At 32.3% G+C, this 25,204-nt stretch overlaps 1 protein-coding gene across 1 annotated transcript; it reads right to left on the bottom strand.

The window, feature by feature from the left end:
• Positions 1 to 5,851: 5,851 nt before the first annotated feature.
• On the bottom strand, positions 5,852 to 24,950 carry LOC139493037 (uncharacterized). Its single transcript, XM_071281178.1, has 5 exons — positions 23,873 to 24,950; positions 22,604 to 22,799; positions 19,582 to 19,608; positions 12,076 to 16,640; positions 5,852 to 9,982 (listed from the first exon to the last, which is right to left on the bottom strand). Exons 1-5 carry the CDS (start codon positions 24,860 to 24,862, stop codon positions 5,852 to 5,854), a joined length of 9,909 nt encoding a protein of 3,302 aa, XP_071137279.1. The 5' UTR covers positions 24,863 to 24,950.
• Between the last annotated feature and the right edge of the window lie 254 nt (positions 24,951 to 25,204).

Raw genomic sequence — 25,204 nt, 5'->3', positions numbered from 1 at the left:
TTATTAGATTTGATTTTGTTTGAAACGTAATCAGTACGATATTTTACGTTTGAAGTTAGATTCAAAACAAACCGGACATAGCTTTATAATATAGTTAATTGCTACCTTAGTTTGCTATTAATAAGTATTTAAATGTGAATTGTTATTAAATGCAATATCAGTATTTAGTTCAAATATAACCTTAAATCAATCCTAATTCTATCTTATTCATTCAAATGTGACGCCATTTTTCATTTTTTGATAATCTGTTTTACAAATTCAAATGACGTCATTTTTAAAAAAAAATTTTTGTCATTTTTTACAATTTCAAATATGACATCACTTGGCGTTGAGGTTTAAACTTATTCGGATGTGTCGCTACATTTTGTGTTGCAAATGTCTGGTTATGTAATGTATTTCAGTTGTTTCCTGTAATTAGTTAATACTTCAGTTTTATCATGTACATCTTTTGTATAGTAATTTTATAAATTTACTGTTTGCAAAGTATACATTATTCCAAATAATAGGGATGTTCTGGTAACTAACAGAAAACCCTGGCCGTTTTTGGCACAACTTTTTTGATCTTTTGGTCCTCGATGCTGTTCGACTTTGAGCTTGTTTCGGCTTTCAAACATTTGTATCTGGGCGTCACTAGTAGATCTTGTGTGGACACAATGCACTTCTGGCGTATTAAAATTTTGAACTTGTTACCTTTTGTTGGCTGTTGTTCGTGTGTTTCTTTGTCAATTGTGTTCTCCAATTTACTTATATGGTAGTCCTGTGGTGTTGAATTGTCATTTTAATGTTATATTTCACATGGCTATAAAAGAGGGAGGTTTGGCATGCCACAAAACCAGGTTCAACCCAACATTTTTTCCTTTACAAATGTCCTGTGCCAAGTCAGGAATATGGTCATTGTTATATTATAGTTCATTTCTGTGTGTGTTACATTTTAACGTTGCGTCGTTTGTTTTCTCTTATTTTTGAGTGCAAATTTACATTGCGATAAGACGTGTTACGTACTTGTCTATCCCAAATTAATGTATTTGGTTTTGATGTTATATTTGTTATTCTCGTGGGATTTTGTCTGATGCTTGGTCCGTTTCTGTGTGTGTTACATGATAGTGTTGTGTCGTTGTTCTCCTCTTATATTTAATGCGTTTCCCTCAGTTTTAGTTTGTTACCCCGATTTTGTTTTTTGTCCATGGATTTATGAGTTTGGACAGCGGTATACTACTGTTGCCTTTATTTATCTTAAAGATAATTTGTATTTTCATATGTATTTGAAGCTGTTAATACTGAGCCTATACATACCATTTTAGAAAGGCAAAAAAACATTAAGTACTAAGGAATATACATTTTATTTTGTTCTAATTCGTTCAAAATAGTATCTTGTATAATTCATAAAATTACATTCTTTCAAGTTTAACTATTGTATATTTCATTATATATATGTATTGTTGTCTGCTCTTTGGTCGGGTTGTTGTCTCTTTGACACATTCCCCATTCCCATTTTCAATTTTATATTGTATTGATGCATGAAGATATAAAATTATTTACAAAAATACAGTCGCTTATATCACATACCGGTACATTTATATTCAATATGTTAAAAAAACAAAACAAATGTGTATTGATGCATGAAGATATAAAATATGTACAAAAATACAGTCACTTAAATCAGATATGAATACAAATATATTTATATTCAATATGTCCAAAAAAACAAAAAAACCAACAACAATGAAGCATACAAATAACAAACAATAGTCCATACTGATAATTAATTTATTGTATCCGGAAAACATTGGGAGAAGAAATGATTTGTAGCAATAACAAATCATGATGTTAGTTTTTTTAACAAAGCTTATTTTCCCTTTTGAATTTCATTGTTTAAATGATTAGATTGGTAGATGCTAAACACGCAGCGGCAAATATTGAATGCACGTTAAGTTACTCACAGCTGAATGAAGATTTAGATATACCCTACATTATAAAAGAGGCCCAAATGGGTAATAGGAACATAAAGCCACACACATTGACGAAATATTCTGATAGAAAAAAAACAACAGACCAGGATATCAAGCCCAAGACATCACATATGAGGCAAGAAAACTAACATATAACCACTGATACTTGTTCGAACAGGGTCTTTTTACCTCTGACAATTTGGGGTCTTATTCGATTTTAAAGCCGGAATTACTATTATATGTTTGAAGTAAATCAGATGAACAATTTATCTTAAAACTTTTCAAGGAAGCTCTGCATGACAGGTAGTACGAGATTACTGTGACGTCCAACGGCTGTTTTGTCAGACAAGCTGGGGCCGTGTAGGTTGGTCCCCTCCGTAAAACATTCAGTATGCCTTCGGAATATACAAATATTAACGGTCGGTATGAGCTAATGATGGCCTTGAACTTGAACGTTTCGGTTCCCGGTTTGACGACGTCCACATACGGTACCAGTTGAAATGGCGTTAAACGTCAGACTGAAGTAATGAGGCCCCTCATGGGGGGTCCTAGTAATCACATAATCACCATTTTTTTGCCAATATAATCACATAATCATTAAATATTTGCTTATTTTTAGTAATCAAATAATCATAAACTAAAAATACAGTCCTAGGTAATCAAATAATCATGAAATATTTGGCTTAATAATCAAATAATCATTAAAAAAACGGCCAAGTAATCACATAATCAAAAACCCCATGAGGGCCCTCAGTAATCTCTTGATCATTTCGTGGAAACATCCCAAACTCAAGAATTTCAATAACGGCCGGGAAACAGACTAGGGCCGTGGGACATGGGACTGACGATCTCTGACGTCCCACGGTCCCAGCTTGTCTGGCAAAACAACCGTTGGACGTCAGAGTTATCTCGGACTACATGACAGGGAACTGTTGACATTAATTTGAAGGGGAGTAGCTTGTGTTACCGTATACAATGACTTCTTGAACGATTTGTTTTAACTTTATAAATCAAAATCGTGTATTACGGATAACTGGGAATATAACATAAATTGTATATTATATTGTTCTCAACATACTTGTAAGCATTGGTGGAAAGTATAACGAGAAACCCACTATTTTTAAAGATTTTTAAAATCCAGTAAGGCAGCAACCATTTGATTTTCTGGGGGGGGGGGCTATGGTTTTTTTTGGAAAAAAAAGTTTGTTTCCAGTTTTTGGAGAAAAAAATAATTTGTTTTTGATTCTGAGAAAAAAAATTGTTTGTTTCACCCTCAGCTGCCACTATATGTAATGCTAAAATTGAAAGAAAAAAATTGTTTTCGACTTGTCGCGAAAAAAATAGATTGTTTTTCGCCGCAGGCGAAAAAAAAAGTTTGCACAGAAAAAAAAACCATAGCCCCCCCCATGAAAATCAAATGGTTGCTGCCTAACTATATATATACAAAGACAATTTTGTGGATGAATGACATTAGTTAACAATGCAGTTTGATCATATATAGTTTATAACAAAAATGAATTCAAAACACAACAGCTTATCATTAACATAAATAACAAAAAATAACTGTTTCCTAAATAACCAACTATAAAGTTTTAAAAAAGTTATGCAAGACATATCTTTTATTTTATATTGAGGAGAAAAAATATACTTCTTAGCGTAAACTAATGTTTCAAAGAAAAAAAAAACATGTTTTAGTTTTTACTTGACTTTAACTCAATTAAAAAAATTATTTCAGCAACTTTGGAAATTATCATTTGAAGGTTTCTAATCCGATTATTTGTTGTTGATTTTTTTTACTCCGTATATGGCAGTATGTGGAAGCTACACAAATGTTTAAATTCGATTTCTCTATGTTAAATATGGCAGAAAAAACATTAATTGAAATAAACAAAACAACAAGTACACATGTACTAAAAAGTCAATAAAAAATCTATTACACAAAATAAAATCTTATAATCTATGAACACAAATTACTAATTTCATTTATTTTCAATATGTATATATGTCATATGCCAAAAACTATAGCCAGTCATCTTTGATTCCAAAAACCATAAAAACAACCATATGTTTGAAAAATGGTCAACATATCAATATCAGTGATACTCCTGATTAAATTATGTGGTCTTAACATTGATGCTGTTTATGTTGATTCTCATTTTCATTATTCAATGGTCCATTTTGCCTTGAGATGGCGGCCATACTTGATATGATACAGGTTATTTGTTTTACGATAGCATAAACTCAGCATAGCATAAGTCAAATCTTTACAGGGTTTGTAAAAGTCTCTTATCCTGTACTTCTAGATAAATCTTTTGTTAAAATGTGTTCAACGATCAAATATATCTGAGACTTTTAGAAAGGCAGCCAATTTGTTAATCTAATGAAGGAGTTGATTTTTATCTGTATATATATATATATCAGTCTAAAGATATCTGCATAGTATCGCCTATTCTAGACGATCCGGTACATAGTAAATTTGCTGGTTGGTCGTTTTTATAGACTTTTATATATATATATATATATATATATATATATGTGACGGGATTGCTTCCCTTAGAAAAACTTAGTAGATACTTAGTCAGCCGTAAGCTGTTGAGCTAAGGAAGTACTTCTTTAGCTCAGTCGGTTAGCGCGCTGCCTTGTAACACAGAGGTCCCGGGTTCGAGTCCCGGTGGAGACAAGCAATTTTGTAATGAAATTCGTGCTCTCCGGTTACATATATATATGCGGTTCTGTTTCTGAAGTTCAAAGTAAAAAAAAACTATGTATAAACTTTTAAACCAAATGTACTTTCTTTTTGGCTTTAAAATGAGTAATGGTTTGTAAATCTCATATTAACATGAATAAAACATATTAAACATAAGTAAGCATAAGACATAACGATTAAATTTTAGAAGAATTTAATTAAATTAATAGGGAAAACCATACAGAAAAAAAAACTCAACATATATAAACATTTTGAAATTGCTTAAAAGACGTTTGACATCTAATGGATAACAGGAGCCGTTTTCACACAAAAAAAAACTTACGACTAAGAGTGATCGTAAGTCATGAACGATTCAGTATACTTACGATCGATCTTAGTCGTACGTTTTTTTTTGTGAAACCGACTCCAGAACCTTGCAAATGATGTCTTCACATATAGTTGATCTACATATAATTGTTTTCAATATTAAAATAATTATAAATAAATTTTCAAAAAAATATATGCAAGATCTGAGTTAGAAAAACTTAAGCTCAGTATCCCCGTTACTAGTAAGAAAATCTTGTAACAACCATTCATGTCACTGCCATCATTACATTTAAGTCTGTTTAATTCGTACGTCTTTTTTAATCTTTATCAAATATCATCATTTATAGTTATGTCATTAGATATTAACAGCCCCCCATTATGTATTTACAGTATAAAATAAACTACATAAATCAAATACTTACAAATTAAACATACAAAGAAATGGTTTTTAGTTTATTTCTATGTAGCAATATTTTCCACACGATTTTACAGCAAAATGCCTTGAGTGTGTAAGTCAAGGTAATATGTTTGGTTAGCTTGCATGCAAACTGAACCGTGAAGTCATTATTAGGTCAGATATACTACCCTCCTTTAAGAGTAGACTTGTCTGACTTTACTACAATACTTTAAATCGGACAATCCTTCTTTTAAATCTAACACCATACAACGATAAAGTTTACCATTTTGATTATTTTCTTCACATCTTGTTTTGTCAAAAATATTTGAAATTAATGTATTTTCACAATGCATTTATACTGTGCTTTTTAGATGAATGAAATTGGGTGGGTCTATAAAAAGTTTAAAATGAAATACTACTAAAATTAATTTAAAAAAATGAGATTATGGTTCTTAGTAAGTTATCGGAACACTAGTTTAGTAAAATCCACTTTTATTTTCGTTCGTAATTGAATTTCCTAAGTATTGACAAAACTTTTGGCCAATCGTGTTCATTAGCTTTCTTCATAAGTCGGTCTAGTTCAAATGTGGCATTACAGTTTCTTTGCAATAACCGGCAAACTATATTCTCGTGCATATGATTTTGACTTGCTGCGTCCATAGCCATCTGGATATCAAACTTTTCAGGTTTAACTTTTTGAAATAGTAACTGCACAATGTCTTCCTCACCACTTCGGCCTGCCTCTGTCAGAGCCGATTTCATATCAAATGATGCATGATCTATTTCATTCAATAAGAATTCAGCTATTTCTTCCCAGCCATGATGACATACGACGATAAAGGCTTCTGCTGTGTTGAGTTTAGAATGATCGACCTTACTAAGAATAATTTTGACAACATCAACCTCCCCTTGTCTACATGCGTTTAGCAAAGAATCCCTCATAACAATTCCTGTATGGTCAGTGTCTTGTAAAAGCATTTCAACAACTTCAGTCCAACCAAATCCGCACGCGTGAGGCATGACGTTTGTAAACAAACAAAGTTGATTTTTGAATTGGCTAATCAGAAATTTAGCTACTTCTTTATTTACAGAGTTGGAGCATAACCCGGGTAATATACTTTCAATATCTAAGATATCTTTCCCAAATTTTGTAAACATACATTCTACAATATCCAAGTGTCCATTCATACACGCTTCTGCTAATGATGATCGAACGTCGTACTGACTTAAATTCGGATCGTTCAACAAATCTTTAACAACAGACAGCCATCCATGCTTTGAAGCCTCATTCAGCACATTTCCTGTATCTAGCAGGTTGACATCAACATTTTCCAAGATCCATTGTGCTGTTTCGATTCGACAAAAAGCACAAGCATCATTCATTGCTGTTCTCATGTCGAGCTTACTATGGTCAATGTTTTCCCACATCCACTTGGCGAGAGTCAGCAAACCATTCCCACAGCTTTCATTCATTAAGGTTTTGGTATCTAATGACTTGACATCAATGTTTGATAAGGCCCACTCGACAAGTTCCTTGTGACCATTAACGCATGCAACATTTATTGCAGGTCTCATCTCGAGAGAATGATCCTGTGCATTTTCCCATATCCACTGTAAAGTGTCTGTCCAACCATTACGGCATATTTCTTTTACTGTATTGTTCATATCAAATAGTGATAGTGAATATTTTCTCAAGACCCACATAACTAATGATCGTTTTTCTAATGTAATCCACTTGTTATATTCACTATAATTGTCCGTAATTTTGGATTTGATATTCAACAACGAATATAAAGCTTGACTAATATCTACTAAGTTCCTATCATTAGTTTCAAGTAACCATTGAACGAGTGCCATATTTCCGATTGCGCATGCTTCGACAATAATTGTATTCATATTCACTAATGAGCGATCAGAATGATTCAGAAGTGTTTTAATTACGTTCGTAACATTGATTCCATTTACAAAAGTTTCTGTGATTGAAGCTTGAATATCGAATTGTGATTGGTCAATATTTTCCACAAGCCATTTCACATTTTCTTCCTTTCCACTCAGGCATGCGTTAATCAATGCTGACTCCATGTCACACACATGTTGTTTATCAGTTTTACTCCACAGCCATCGAATTACGGCAATATTTCCATATCTGCACGCATTATTCATTGAACTTTTAATGTCAAACATATTTTCACCAAATCTTTGATTTAAAAGTTTAACTGTCTCATCATTTGGCCCGCGGCATGCTTTCAACATGGCAGTTTTTATATCTAACTGCGACTGGTCCACATTTTCAAGTATCCATATGACTAATTCATGGTTTCCCAATTTACACGTTTCATTGAAGGCTACTTTCATATTCAATGATATTTTTTTTACGTGATTGCAAAGGTACTTCACAATAAAGAGATCGTGATGTTTAATTGCTGCAGTCATTACTGAGTTTATATCTAGCAGGTTATGATCCACTTTATCAAGTAAATACCTTATTGTATCTATATTTCTTGATTTATATGCATTAATTATGGCACTATTGAGATTTAAAAGTGTGTGATCTACTTTGTCAAGTATACACTTAACTGTGTCTGAACTCTCCAATTTACAGCTGGCAATATTCATAACTGTCTTCATATCTAACCGTTTCCAATCTACATTTTTAACTATCACTTCAAATACACCTAAATTATCCTCATCTTCGAATTCGTCACGGTATTTATAACATTCATACAGGACGTCCTTGAAATCTATAAGGTTATGATCTACTTTGTCAAGTAAATACCTTATTGTATCTATATTTCTTGATTTATATGCATTAATTATGGCACTATTGAGATTTAAAAGTGTGTGATCTACTTTGTCAAGTATACACTTAACTGTGTCTGAACTCTCCAATATACAGCTGGCAATATTCATAACTGTCTTCATATCTAACCGTTTCCAATCTACATTTTTAACTATCACTTCAAATACACCTAAATTATCCTCATCTTCGAATTCGTCACCGTATTTATAACATTCATACAGGACGTCCTTGAACTCTATAAGGTTATGATCTACTTTGTCAAGTACACACTTTACTATATCTATGTTCCCTGCTTCACAGGCTCTAGTCATGACACTGTTCATATCTAAAAGTTTGTGATCTTCTTTTTCAAGTATACACTCAACTATATCTAAACTATTTAACTTAAAGGCTAAATTCATAACTGTCTTCATATCTAATCGTTTCCATTCCACATTTTCAACTATGACTTTCAATATTAATAAAACACACCCATTCCTGTGTGTGTTACAGTATCCATAAAATTCATATAGGACGTCCTTAAACTCTATAAGGTTATGATCTACTTTGCCAAGTACACACTTTACTATATCTATGTTCCCTGCTTCACAGGCTCTCATCATGGCACTTTTCATATCTAAAAGTTTGTGATCTACTTTGTCATGTATAAACTCAACTATATCTAAACTATTAAATACACAGGCTAAATTCATAACTGTCTTCATATCTAATTGTTTCCAATCAACATTTTCAACTAACACTTTCAATACAAGAGAAATACTCTCATTCCTGTGGTTGTTACAGTATCCATATAACTTTCTTGTGACGTCCTTGAAATCTATCAGGTTATGATCTACATTGTCAAGTACACACTTTACTATATCTGCGTTCCCTGCTTCACAGGCTCTAATCATTGCACTTTTCATATCTAAAAGTATGTGATCTTCTTTTTCAAGTATACACTCAACTATATCTAAACAATTCAATTTACAGGCTAATTTCATAACTGTCTTCATATCTAACTGTTTCGAATCCACATTTTTAACTAACAATTCAAATACACGTAAAATACACTCATTTAATATGTAGTAGCAACAGTTTCCATAAAACTTACTTGTGACGTTCTTGAAATCTATAAGGTTATGATCTACTTTGTCAAGTACACACTTGACTATATCTATGTTCAGTACTCCACAGGCTCTAGTCATGACACTGTTCATATCTAAAAGATTGTGATCTACTTTGTCAAGTACACACTTTACTATATCTGCGTTCCCTGCTTCACAGGCTCTAATCATTGCACTTTTCATATCTAAAAGTATGTGATCTTCTTTTTCAAGTATACACTCAACTATATCTAAACAATTCAATTTACAGGCTAAATTCATAACTGTCTTCATATCTAATCGTTTCCATTCCACATTTTCAACTATGACTTTCAATATTAATAAAACACGCCCATTCCTGTGTGTGTTACAGTATCCATAAAATTCATATAGGACGTCCTTAAACTCTATAAGGTTATGATCTACTTTGCCAAGTACACACTTTACTATATCTATGTTCCCTGCTTCACAGGCTCTCATTATGGCACTTTTCATATCTAAAAGTTTGTGATCTACTTTGTCATGTATAAACTCAACTATATCTAAACTATTCAATACACAGGCTAAATTCATAACTGTCTTCATATCTAATTGTTTCCAATCAACATTTTCAACTAACACTTTCAATACAAGAGAAATACTCTCATTCCTGTGGTTGTTACAGTATCCATATAACTTTCTTGTGACGTCCTTGAAATCTATCAGGTTATGATCTATAAAGGCAACAGTAGTATACCGCTGTTCAAAACTCATAAATCCATGGACAAAAAACAAAATCGGGGTAACAAACCAAAACCGAGCGAAACGCATTAAATATAAGAGGAGAACAACGACACAACACCGAAACGCAACACACACAGAAACAGACCAATCATCAGACAAAACACCACGAGAATAACAAATGTAACATGAAAACCAAATACATGAATTTGGGATAGACAAGTACCGTGCCACGTCTTATCTCAATATCTCAAAAATAAGAGAAAACACAAACGACTCAACGTTAAAATGCAACACAAAGAGAAACGAACAATATTATAACAATGACCATCTTCCTGACTTGGTACAGGACACTTTTAAAGGGGGAATAAAAGTGGTGGGTTGAACCTGGTTTTAAGGCATGCCAAACCTCGCACTTTAATGGCAAAGTTAAATACAACACCGAAACGACAACACAACACCACAGGACCACAACACAAACAAACAGGAGAACATATTAGACACAGAAAAACATGATTAATAGATAACAAAAAGCATCAGGTCCAAAATTCAATACGCCAAAAACGCGCCTTGCCCACACAAGACTCACCAGTGACGCCCAGATATAAAAGATCGAACGTGAAAAAAGTACAAAGTTGTACAGCACTGAAGATCAAAAGTTGAAAAGGTTTCGCAAAATACGGCATTGTTTTTATGCCCGGGATAAGAACATTCTTATTATATAGAACAATTCATGCTATTGCAAACAGTAAATTTTATCAAATGAATATGAAAGAGATATACACAAAGAAACTAAAGTATTAACTAATTACAGAAAACTAAACCTGAATACATAACGCCTAGATATAAAAGATCGAACGTGAAAAAGGTACAAAGTTGTACAGCACTGAAGATTAAAAGTTGAAAAGGTTTTGACAAATACGGCATTGTTTTTATGCACGGGATAAGAACATCCTTATTATATAGAATACTTAATGCTATTGCAAACAGTAAATGTTAACAAATGAATATGAAAGAGATATATATAATGAAACTGAAATATTAACTAATTACAGAAAACTAAACCCAAGTTTATCACAAAATAGACATACATCCGAATCAGTCCAAGCGTCAACGTAATTAAAAAAATTGTGACGTCACATACGATGGCGAAAAGGCAGAAACGTTATGCCACATTTGAATTTATGAAATTTAGAAACAGCATGACGTCACATATGAAAAACTATCATTCAAAAATGAGATAGAATTAGGATTGATTTAGAACTAAATACTGATAATTCATTTAAACAAAATGCATATTGCAATACTTATTAATAGCAATTAACTGTAATATATATATGTCCAGTTTGTTATGAATCCAACTTCAAACGTAAATAATCGTACAAAATTTAATATAATTATTAAAGAGGAGGTGGTTAATTTTTCTGTACGTCATACCTAAATATATAATAAGAAAACGTCAACACATTTGACAAAATCTGATGAGAATTACAAATATAACATTAAACATGTAAACTAAATACATGAATTTGGGATAAACAAGTACATAAACACGTCTTATAGTAATGCGAATTCACATTCAGCAAAACGGTCACAATCGGGAATAAGTCACGTTTGGTAATTAAAAGATTAGACGACATAATGACAAACCACAATATACCATGTGGTAAAAATGTCCTTAGCTAGTTTGGTTAAAGAGACATTATATGGATCAACCAATTCGTGATGGTGTCCATAAAATTTACGAAGTGTCAATTTTAATCTGTCCTCCTCATAACTTTGTTGGAGCAGTTTCTGCGTAAGGAGCACACTCCTGTATATGAAGTCCGTATAGTGTGAACAAGCACGTGAATAACGTATCAATTGTGATATGTAAACACCATACGAAGGGGCAGAGGGTATGTTACTGCTGAGAAATGGGAAATTGATAATTGGGAAGTTGAAATCGTCCCGTTTATCATAGATTTTTGTGTGAAGTCGTCCATCTACGTCAATATTGAGGAAAAGATCAAGGTATGAAGCAGTCCTTCTAGTATCAGTAGTATCCTTAATTTCAAGTTCACTGGGATATATGAGATGTAAGTATTGGCTGAAGTATGGGTTGTTCTTACATTGTCAAGTACACACTTTACTATATCTGCGTTCCCTGCTTCACAGGCTCTAATCATTGCACTTTTCATATCTAAAAGTATGTGATCTTCTTTTTCAAGTATACACTCAACTATATCTAAACAATTCAATTTACAGGCTAATTTCATAACTGTCTTCATATCTAACTGTTTCGAATCCACATTTTTAACTAACAATTCCAATACAGGTAAAATACACTCATTTTCGTAGTAGCAACAGTTTCCATATAACTTACTTGTGACGTTCTTGAAATCTATAAGGTTATGATCTACTTTGTCAAGTACACACTTGACTATATCTATGTTCAGTACTCCACAGGCTCTATTCATGACACTGTTCATATATAAAAGTTTGTGATCTACTTTGTCAAGTACACACTTTACTATATCTATGTTCCCTGCTCCACAGGCTCTAGTCATGACACTGTTCATATCTAAAAGTTTGTGATCTACTTTGTCAAGTACACACTTTACTATATCTATGTTCCCTGCTCCACAGGCTCTAGTCATGACACTGTTCATATCTAAAAGTTTGTGATCTACTTTGTCAAGTACACACTTTACTATATCTATGTTCCCTGCTCCACAGGCTCTAGTCATGACACTGTTCATATCTAAAAGTGTGTGATCTACTTTGTCAAGTATACACTTAACCATATCTAATCTATTCAATGTACAGGCTAAATTCATAACTTTCTTCATATCTAATTGTTTCCAATCCACATTTTCAACTATGACTTTAAATATACGTAAACTACGCTCATTTTTGTAGTTGTGACAGTATTCATATAACTTACTTGTGACGTTCTTGAAATCTATAAGGTTATGATCTACTTTGTCAAGTAAACACTTTACTATATCTGTGTTCCCTGCTTCACAGGCTCTAGTCATGAAACTGCTCATATCTAGAAGTGTGTGATCTACTTTGTCAAGTATAAACTTAACTATATCTGCGTTCCCTGCTCCACAGGCTTGAATCACGGCACTGTTCATATCTAGAAGTTTGTGATCTACTTTGTCAAGTATATACTCAACTATATCTAAACTATCCACTGTACAGGCAGCATTCATAAATGTATTAAAATCTATAAGGTTATGATCTACTTTGTCAAGTATACACTTTACTATATCTATGTTCCCTCCGTAACAGATTTCAATCATGGCACTGTTCATATCTAAAAGTGTGTGATCTTCTTTGTCAAGTATATACTCAACTATATCTAAATTCTTCAATTTACAGGCAACTTTCATAACTGTCTTCATATCTAACCGTTTCCAATCTACATTTTTAACTATCATTTTAAAAAGTAATAATGTATGCTCATTTCTGTAGTTGTGACAGTATTTATATAAGTCATAAAGGACTTTCTTTAAATCTACGAGGTTTTGATCTTCTTTGTCAAGTATACACTTTACTATATCTAAACTCGCAGATTGGTCCAAATTATCAAGAATCCATATAACTAATTGTAGGTTTCCTACTTTACGAGCTTTATTGAAGGCTCTGAACCAGTTTACAATGTCTAGTTTGCTACCTTTTAAAGCTCTACTTACAACACTAAATATATCTTTTTGTTCTTTTTTTTCACTTTTCCAGAATTTCTCTAAGATTTCCAAAAGTCCTTGTTCACAGGCATAATCAACGACTTGTTCAGTTTTAAATAACTGAATATCAACATTGTCTAATAAAATTTTCATAACATCCTCTTGTCCTAATATAATGATCTCTTTCGTAATTGTATTGAAATCGAACAATGAATGATCAATAGTGTTAAGTAAAAACTTCATAACTTCCTCATTTTGCTCATTGTGTTGCCTCCATTCTTCTTTGACACTACCTAGAAATGCATTGCTAAAATTCAACAATTTATGGTCCGAATATTGAATCATTATTTTTATGATTTGTAGTCTTCCATATGTGCACGATTCATTAAAGCTGGTCGTAACCTTCAGAGATTCATTGTCAATGTTTTTCAGCAACCATGTTACAAATTCGTAATTCATCAATCTACATGCATCTAGCAATAATAATGACACTTTTATTTGCTTGATATGATTATTATCAATAAACAATTGCAAAACCCTCTGTTTGTGTATAACGTCATTTGATATCACGTCTACAAGAGCAAAACGAATGTTAAAAGTTAATTCTGAAATACCGTCTAAGAGCAGGTTTATTGTATTGAGACTTTCTAAATCTTCCTTTTCATCTGAATCAATATGTTTTAATAAAACCTTTATAAAACTTGTAAAGAACTCAGACAAACTCCAAAGCTGATTTTCTTTTAGGGCATTACATACATCATTCATAGTGTTGTTCAAGTTAATGTCTTTTTCGCCAATATAAATAATCAAAGACTTTACATTTTCAAAATCAAATTTTCTGCACGCCTCTGTCATTAAAAGTGTTACGTCAAATGTTTCTGAGGTTGATTTTTTAAGCAATTGTTTTAAAATTGTATGCCAGCTATATTGACATGCTGCACTCATTATGGACTTGAAATGAAAAGGCTGGTCGTGCGCGTCCTCTTGCAAGAATCGTCTTACAACAATTTCCCAACCGTTACTGCAGGCCTCTTTCATTAGAACTTGCCAGTCAAGCAAATTGAACTTAAAAGTTTTAATAAACCAATCAACAATTTCCCATAATCCTTTATCACCAGACGTTTGAACAGCTTCCGTCATGTTAAAATGTTTTGGATTAACAGAGGAAAAAATCCATTTTATCAGACTGGCTCTATCGTTAATGGAACATTCAACGTTTGAACAGAAAAAGGACACATTAAATATGTTGATCAAAACCGGCAATTCTTTTCTATCGGTTTCGATAACAGCTTCTACAATGTTGATCTTTTTTGAAAAATGACGTAAAATACATGACGCGACCAGCTGATTTTGCCTTTCAACTACATCTTGAAAACATCTGTTAATATCAAAACCGATTTCAAGTTCATTTATTGTTTGTAAAAATAGTTCAATAAGGCCATTGTTTTTATTTTTATCACACGAATGCAGGAACGATGCAATAATTGTTCTTTTACAGGCATATTTTACATTCGATCTTGTTTCCGACTGTAACGTTGTCTTCAGAGAATGTAGTATGATTTTGATATCTTCACTTTGCCTGTATTTAATGGTACTATACCACAGGATAACAGCCAAAAAACAAAATACTACCTCTTCACTTTTTCCGTCGTATGTTATGATTGTGGTAATATTATGGTTTGAAGCCTCAAAGAAGTATTTGTCAAGTTGTAGAATGAAATCTGAATCAATGTGTGTCATAAGATCGCTGTCGCATAAAACTTTAATAAAAGTAGAAGGCGTCTGACTAAACTGCGAACGAAATATTAGAAAAAGACGTTTCGCTAAGTCACCATACAAATTCTTTGGTACAATCATTTTTATTTCTCCTTCTCTTTCACTGTTATTGCCGAGTTTAACGACCTCTTGTAACATTTCAAAATCAATCATATTCAATACTGATTTTGGGTCTAGCCTGTAGTAAGACAACATAACACTTTCAAATATAGTTTGATGTTGCAACTGGAAAACTAATGTCTCTGTATTGTAAGTTAAGTAACTACCTGTCATTTCCTCTGCTGCATCGACTAATTCACTCTTTGAAATAAATCCGTCTCGGTACCTACAGGACTTTAGAATACTACTCGCTTTGTGTTCGTCAAAAGATTGCTTATCAAGCTTGTTTGAAGACAACAAAATGTATACTAATGTTATGTAGCGGATTCTGTCTTTCTGATTACTTTCTCCACCCCTTCTTAAGCTGTCAATTTCCTGATTCAAAAATGATGTTGGGTGTTTAAAAAATGTAACCCCTAATTGAGTTAACGGTCTGTTAGCAGTAAACATATAGCAAGATTCAGGAAAACCCAAGTATGGTTCAGTGTTTACAATATTTGAGGATGTTGCTTCATTAATTTTAACAGTTACACTTTTATCTAAAATAATGCCATCAGTATAATTTTCCTCTTTCCCTACATGTACTATTTTGATATTATTTTTTGAACAATAATTTAAGAAAAGTCTTTCTTTCTCCATTATAGTCATTTCAAATTGACTTGAATTCAGATTTATTTCTTCAAACCCTTTAAATATTCTATGAGATGAGAATAAAGGCGAGTACTGTAATGATTTTTTAATTACACTACGTACCGTAAAAATAACCTTAACATTACCATCATTGATATAAGCCTGTAATGTATCTAAGAAACGCCTATCATTGTCTTCACTATATCTATAATTTGTCTTACCAAAGACATCTTCTAATAAAATTATAGTTCTACTATCTTCGTTTAATATCTTGTCAACTGTATGAAGGTCAGACACTTTTACAACATCATATGCTGGATACTTTTCCCCCAACTGTCTTAGTATATCCAAACCATTTCTACTTTTTCCTTTCCCTGGACTGCCAGTGATGAAGAAAACATCTTTATCAGAATGCATTGTCATGAATTTCCTGATAGCACGAATTTCCACAAATGTCTTTTCTTTTAAATGCTGATCAATCTCTTTTCGCGTATGATCTTGAAAAAGACAAATTAATTTTTTCAGTATATTTGTAATATTTGACGTATATTCTTACGATATATACATTTAAATGACTAATCTTGTTTAATGCAATTGCACATTTTTTATGCTATGCAAAAGATATTTTAAGTAGAGGCTCTAAGTAACTTTATTGAGTTTTTGTCAATTCACTGTAATTTTTAAAATAAATATCATACGTAAAATAAAACAGGTACATCTAATACGACTGTCCATGTTCTGCAATATACAGTTTCTCCTCATAGACGATAGTTTTCGCCAAAACACCAATAATTATAATTCCAGAGTTATAACTCCTAAAAAGAAACCACTGATAATTTCGGAAGATTTTGTAGATCTTATTCAGGAAATTTTGATTCTTTTCTTAGTTACCAAATTATGTTTATACATATGAAAAAAAAGTTTTTCTATAACAAATGAAAACAAAGTAAAATCACAAAAATTCTGAACTCCGAGGAATATTCAAAACGGAAAGTCATTAATCAAATGGTAAACTCAAAAGATAAAACAAATCAAACGAATGGATAACAACTGTCATATTCCTGACTTGGTACAAACATTTTCTTATGTAGAAAATTGTTGATTGAACCTGGTTTTATAGCTAACAAAACCTCTCACTTATATGATAGTCGAATCAAAATCCATCATATTGACAACGATGCGTGAACAAAACAAACAGAAATATTAGGTAAAAATGTTACAAATAGGGGTACAGCAGTCAACATAGTTTTATAATCTAACATTACCGTTAACAAACTAAAACGCAAATCTATATTCATAATCTTAACACCGTGTCAACTCAGTTCGTTTAAAGTCTGTTTGATTCATGAACTTGTGGACTACTTAATAAAGAATAATAAAAAATGACTGACAGTTTTGATTATTTTGACTAGGTGTCTATGTTTATAAGTAAATGAACATTTCTTAGCGTTGCAAAGGTTTTCTATCCAATATGATTTTATATTTTGTTTTTTCTTTACAATTCCTTTATTCTGTTTCCATATGCTGCATAAACCATACAGATGGATAATTATTAGATGAAACAAAGTTAAATTGAATAAAAAATTGTAAAATATTTTCATAATTTGAGTGGGAGAAAATTCAACCAAATTTGAATGTGGTCTGTTTTAAGGAGGCATAGAAAATTGCATCAAGTCCTTTTCTATCATATATTTTGTACATGTTTTTGCACGACAAAAGTAATAAGGCTAAGTGTCCTACAGCAGATGCAAACCAATACATGATTCCGACCCACCTCTGGAACGTTCAAAAGACGAACCAGACTTAAATGTTGAATGGCTTCCTACTCCTGGAAAACTTATAATAGTTATAATAATCAAAGGTACCAGGATTATAATTAAATACGCCAGATGCGCGTGTCGCTTACATAAGACTCATCAGTGACGCTCAGATCAAAATAGTTATAAAGCCAAACAAGTACAAAGTTGAAGGGTATTGAGGATCCAAAATTCCCAAAAGTTGTGCCAAATACGGCTAAGGTAATCTCATTCCTGGGATAAGAAATCCTAAGTTTTTCGAACAAATTTTGTAACAGGAAATTTATAAAAATGACCATATAATTGATACTCATTTCAACACCGAAGTGCTGACTACTGGGCTGGTGATACCCTCGGAGTCGAAACGAGGTGCAAATAGTTATCAAAGATACACAGCTACTTTAGTACAAGTAATCTTGATGTACAGTTCTAATAGAGATGCATATCAAATGTCCATCTGTAAAGCTGCATATAAACTGTACAGCTGTAAAGCTGCATATAAACTGTACATATGTAAAGCTGTATAGAAACTGTACATCTTTTAAGCTGTATAGAAACTATACATCTGTAAAACAGTACATAAACTGTACATTTGTAAAGCTGTATCTAAACTGCAATTCTGTAACAATATACATTAATTGCACATTTTCAAATCTGTGTATAAGCTTAACACATGGATTCTACCACTGCATCTTGAATGATACGATATCAATCCACAGTTTCTATACAGTTTTACTGATGTACAGTGTATATGCAGCTTTACAGCTGCACAGTTTATAAACAGCTTTAGAGATGTACAGTTTACATACAGCTTTACAGCTGTAGTTTTAATATATACAGCTTTACAGATGTACAGCTTATTTACAGTTTTACAGCTGTACAATTTATGTACAGCTTTACAGATGTACATTTGATATGCATCTTTAGAACTGTACATCAAGATTACTGGTACTAAAGTAGCTGTGTACCAGGATTATAATTTAATACGCCAGACGCGCGTTTCGTCTACATAAGACTCATCAGTGACGCTCAGATCAACATAGTTAAAAGCCAAACAGGTACAAAGTTGAAGAGCGTTAAGGATTCAAAATTCCAAAACGTTGTGCCAAATACTGCTAAGGTATTCCTGGAATAAGAAAATCTTTAGTTTTTCGAAAAATTCTAACTTTTGTCACAGGAAATTTATAAAAATGACCATATAATTGATATTCATGTCAACACCGAAGTGCTGACTACTGGGCTGGTGATACCCTCAGGGACAAAACGTCCACCAGCAGTTACGTCGACCCATAGTTGTAAATAGTTTTCAAAGGTACCATGATTATAATTTAATACGCCAGACGCGCGTTTCGTTTACTTAAAAAACAGCAGTAGAATGTTTCGCTATATTCAAAATTATTGTGATATCTGGTTTGTTTGAGTTTTGAAACCCCATTTTTTTCTTGAAATGTCCTGTCTATGTATGCTGGCGTTTACCTTTAATGCATTTCACTGTTTCTTCCTCTTATATACTTGATGTGTTTCTATCGATTTCAGTTTCTAACCCGGATCTGTTTTCTCCAGATCTATTTATAACTTTTGAAAAGCGGTATACTACTGCCTTTATTTAGAAGATATTTTATTGTGTTCATTGCATACTCACCAAAAAACCTTGATTTCTTCGGATTTTCTGCAATACAGAAGTAAATATTGATAAAAAAAGAGTAAAAATATCAAAAATACCAAAATTCAAGGAAAATTCAAAACGGAAAGTCTCTCATCAAATGGTAAAATCAAAAGCTCAAAATACTCAAAACGAACGAAAAACAACTGTCATATTCATGACTTGGTAAAGGCATTTCCTTATGTAGAAAATGGTGGATAAGACATATTTTGTGGCTGGCTTAACATCTAGCTTGTATGACAGTCATGTAGATTTCCATTGCATTGACAACAATGTGTGAGCAAAAATAAGAGACACAAAAGGTAAAACAAGGGGTACAGTAGTCAACAATGTGTCATAATCTTAATCATTATAAAAACAAATAACTATTTCAACAAGAAAAATGACATATAGACACTCTGTTGACTTTATGTATGCAAAGTACATAAGCAAAAACGAAACACAATAATACAAAAATTACGATAGCATAATAACACAATGGCTTGAATTATAAATACCTAGCCACGTCAATAGTATAAACCAAAAAGGGACTAAACAGTAAAGGTTAAACATATATATATATATAACAAAACCCTATTGCAAGTTATTAAGAACAAGTGATACAGTTACAGGGGAGGTAATGACGTTGCTAACGTAAATTGTTATTTTCGCGACGTCAAACTGTGATAGATTTGGAAAAGATGCCTTTTTCTACTGATTTTTATCATTTAAACTGATCGAACGTCAAAACGAGTTCACGAACCCCTTTAATCAAATTACACTTGGTTAATTACGTATGAATATCTATGCCTATTTCCATGAAAAAGTCAACAATGCAATTTTTTTTATTTGATAAATACACAGTAAAAAAATACGTGTTTTCCTAATTCATGAACATTTGGTAAATATGATTTATTTTTCTTTAAATGCATAAATTAATCAGATACTTATTTGGAATAGAAATTACTCGAAATCACAGATCATCATACATTGAAGAACAACAACATCTTTTGCCTGAAGACAGAATCAGAAAGTTAAAAAAAATTCAGTCTTGGCCTGGGCTTAGACAGTTTTCGTTTGCAATGAAATATAAGTTGCAAGTTTTACATGGGTCCATGAAGGGTTTGAACTCATACAAATGTAGTAGTGACTGTATTTTAAATGATCTAAGTTGGAACTAAAATTGTATCACAAAGAAAGAAGGAAATCTCTGTGTTTTGGTAAGATTTATTTCTACTTGTATCCATCCGATGAGTTAAGCCTTTTTCAATTGACTTTCATAGTTCGGTCTTATGTTGTACTCTTACACCAATTGCTGTCCCACGTTAGGGGGGGGATCCCGCTATAATTATTAATGTATGTGCCTGTCCCAAGTCAGGAGCCTGTAATTCAGTGGTTGTCGTTTGTTTATGTGTTATATATTTGTTTTTCGTTCATTTTTTTTTATATAAATGAGGCCGTTAGTTTTTTCGTTTGAATTGTTTTACATTGTCTTATCGGGGCCTTTTATAGCTGACTATGCGGTATGGGCTATGCTCATTGTTGAAGGTCGTACGGTGACCTATAGTCGACAATGTCTGTGTCATTTTGGTCTTTTGTGGACAGTTGTCTCATTGGCAATGATACCACATCTTCTTTTTTATATTAACCCGCCATATTCTGTATGTAGGTGCCTATCCCAAGTCCGGAGCCTGTAATTCAGTGGTTGTCGTTTTTTGATGTGTTACATATTTGTGTTTAGTTATTATTTTTTTTGTACATAACACGCATCAGTTTTCTCGTTTGATTTGTTTTATTACATATGTCATTTCGATGCCTTTTATAGCTGACTATGCGGGATGGACTTTATTGTTGAAGGCCATACGGTGACCTATAGATGTTAATCTCTGTGTATTTTGGTTTCTTGTGGAGAACTGTCTCATTCGCAATCATATCACATCTTCTTTTTTATAAGTCGCTTAAACGAGATAGCTCATTAGTTATAACACATTAGCAAAAGTTCTCATGCGAGTTAGCTCAAATTAGCTAAGCTGTTTTAAGAGTTAGCTTAAACGTTTCAACGAGTTAGCTTAGTTGTTCAAACAAGTAAGCTAAGGTTGTTTCAACGAGTTATCTAAGTCTTTATAACAAGTTGGCTAAGTCGTTATAACGAGTTAGCTGAGTCGTTTAAACGAGTTAGCTCGGTTGTTTAAACGAGTTAGATAAGTCGTTATAACCAATAAGCAAAGTTGTTATAACGAGTTAGATAAACAAAGTAAAATAAAACTCCACCATAACACTAACCGGCTTCCATACAAAAGAAACGCGTATCATATGATACAAACTATTGAACGTATTTATAAATTTTTAGAACATATATATTTTATTTTATAAATAGATATTTTATTTTATAAATAGATATTTTGATTTTATGAATGAATATTTTGATTTCATTATTGAAAATTTAATTTTATAATTGAATATTTTGATTCTATGAATCAATATTTTGATTTTCAGAATGAATATTTTGATTTTATGAATACATAAATGGTTTTCATGAATTTTTATTTAATTGTAATGAATGATTATTTGTTTTTATGAACATATATCAATTGTTTTATGAACAAACACTCATTTATGAACACAAATTTATGTTTTATCAATATATGATTTCTTTATGAAAGTATATTTTGATTTATTGAACATTTTATTATTTATTTTTATGAACAAATATTCGTTTTTACGAACAATTATTTAATTTTATGAACATATATTTGTTTTTGTGAATATTGCAACGTTCACAAGCCATAAATGGGAAGTTTTACTTGTAAGTATGTGTTTTACAATAATCAAATTTAAGATTAAATATATTTTGACGTCTGTCGTTTAATAACTTTAACCTCGGTTCTTCTTAATAGTTTTTCTCATTTCATTCCGAATTGACATAATTTTGTTGATAGTTTGGAAGTTGAAATGGCGTTTCATTATTTTCTGAACATTCATATTCTATATATTTTAATTAAATACTTTTTGGAATACTTACTGGTCTGCTGGGTTTCTATTTTTTTCACTACCAACTTTGTCTCTTTCGAAGATTTTTCCACCAAGCATAAACGATCCTCAATGCATGTCACTGACCTTTTCAAGACTTTGGGTAACGTAACTGTTACTGCTTTTTCCACTGTTTGTCGCAAATGTTTATTTTGGGTCTGAAGTTGACGTTGTATTTCTTCCACTTTCTGTAAATTAAGTATGTACAATTGTTTTCATCTGTTGATTGGTGATCTTATATAAGTTAACACATCCTATGATACTTATTTAACAGTTCTTACAATATATGACAGTACATGTGTCTGGAAACCCTTTCATCATGTTCTTAAGAGACCAATTGTTCGGAAACCAAAATGCGTAAAACATTAGTCATCGGCGCGCTAACAATTACGTTAAAGTATGACCAAGACTTTTAATGATCATATTTTAAATCCCGGCATGCAATACCAGGAGAAAACGTCACGACCTACAGGACGTAGTCGATATTTTTCTTATTAATCATTGATTTTCTTCTTTATTATTGCACGTATAGCGATAAAACTTTGTGAATATGTATTTTAAGTCATAAGGAACACATTTAAACTATAAGAAAAAAATCCCGAATTTTCCCTTTAAGCACAAAGAAAGAAAAAAGAAAACAACCAACGTCATCTAAATTCCTTTTTGCATGAGGGATGGGAAATCATATATTTTATTGTGATAAATTATTACGACAGTACTTCACCTATGTACAAATCACATAAATCGATTACAAAGATACAATAAATACAGAAGTAATCACATGAACTCCAAAATGAGCGAGAACGGGTGTGTATAAGATAATTTGTCAATTAAATATCAATGGTATAAAAGCTTACAGTAATTGTTTGTAACGAAGCTGGTACTAATCGTAATCATATCTAAAGGCGACAGGCAGTTATATTAAAATAAACAAATACATCGTTTTCCCCTTACTAGTGCTTTACCTACCTTCAAAATTCATAGATAGCATTTTTTGATTCATAGATATTGATCATTGACTTCATTGTTTAATCATTCAAAGTCATATAGCGTAAAGAAATTAAAAGATTCACTTATCAGATCGCCTTTGTTTGACTCGAATAGACAAAGCATCAATGCATTAACCCACAATCAATCCTAACAAATGGTACACATAGTGTAGGCATTGTTGTTTTCAGTTTACAGCCTTTTAATATCCTTGTAAAAATATATCACACTGATTTAATTTAAAGTTTATATTTTTGCTTATATGATAACTTACATTATTGAGTGCCTCATCGCGACTGACATGATCTAGCATGATGACTTGATACTGAAGCAATAAAGTTTCATCAAGGGTTCTTTTCTGTAGATCCAGTAACTGTTGTCGTACCTCAGATTCATTCCCACATACCCGAGCAATTTCAATCAACCCATTTCCAAGTTCGTTTGTAAATTTAAGATAGTCCGAATCGGATATTTTGGCCTCGTTTGCGTGTCCGTACACGTGGTTCCGTCTTTGTACAATTAATTCCACGGCTTTTCGAACACCGCAGCAGTTTTCTAGAATAATTTTGTTCACATGAGGATCTACGATCTGGACTGTAATGCCTGATTTTGCTCCAAACGCACAAATTGATGTTTGAACTCCAGTGTTTGGTCGCTTTCTGTGTAAAGCACATGGAAGAACATTTGCAGTATAAAGTGTAGTCCATTGTCCTTGGTCAATAATTTGTTGTGAAGACGAAATTAAAGTATTTGGTTGACATTGACAGCATGACGAGGTGTTTTGCCATAAATGGTAGAGGATATGTTTATTTTGATTCAAGAAGTTTTCTAGGGTTATACTTTGTTTTGTAAGGCAACTATACCAAAATACATCAGTACAAAAATTCATTAATATACATCGTCCTAACGTGAGGTCAAGAATGGATGTCAATATTCCCGTTTTAGCCAGGCTACAACAAAAATCAGGTGACCTTCCATGCGTATGATTGGTTTTTTTCAACGATTTATCATAGAGTATATCAAGTTGTGATGGATATAGAACGCGGCTTCCTCCTCGTGGTGGTGTGTGTCCTCGGGGGCATTGACAACATCTTGAATTGTAGCATAAATGATATATTTCATGCTGATTTTGATTTAGGAACTGTTCAAATGTTAAGTGTTTATTTTTCAGATCTAAATCTACGAGACAGATGACAGAATCTTTTGCGTGGTCAACAATCAAAATAGCATTTCTCAAAAAGTTTTCACGCTCCTTCTGTGCCATGGCTTGTATCTAGCACTGCAAAAAAAATCAAACTAAAATTGTTATGTTTAAACTATTTACGAACGACAATCTGTACCAAAACCTTAGAAGGAAACCAAAAAGGGACTATAGGAATCTATTTGTTTTATGAACTTAACTTGAATATATTGGGTTCTTTGATATGCTGATCCTAACCATGTATTAAGATTTTTGATATTTGGGCCCCCTTATCAAATTGGTCCACAGTGACTTCTGAAGGGTCCATAATTGAACTTTATTTGATTTCATCAAAAATGTAATTCTTGTGGTTCTTTGATTTGCTGAATTTAACCTTGTATTTAAATTTTGGATATTGAACCATAA

This window comes from Mytilus edulis, chromosome 10 (assembly GCF_963676685.1).
Source record: "Mytilus edulis chromosome 10, xbMytEdul2.2, whole genome shotgun sequence".
NCBI lineage: Eukaryota > Metazoa > Mollusca > Bivalvia > Mytilida > Mytilidae > Mytilus > Mytilus edulis.
The sequence above is the reverse complement of the archived record's forward strand: the minus strand, read 5'-3'. Positions and strand labels throughout refer to the sequence as shown.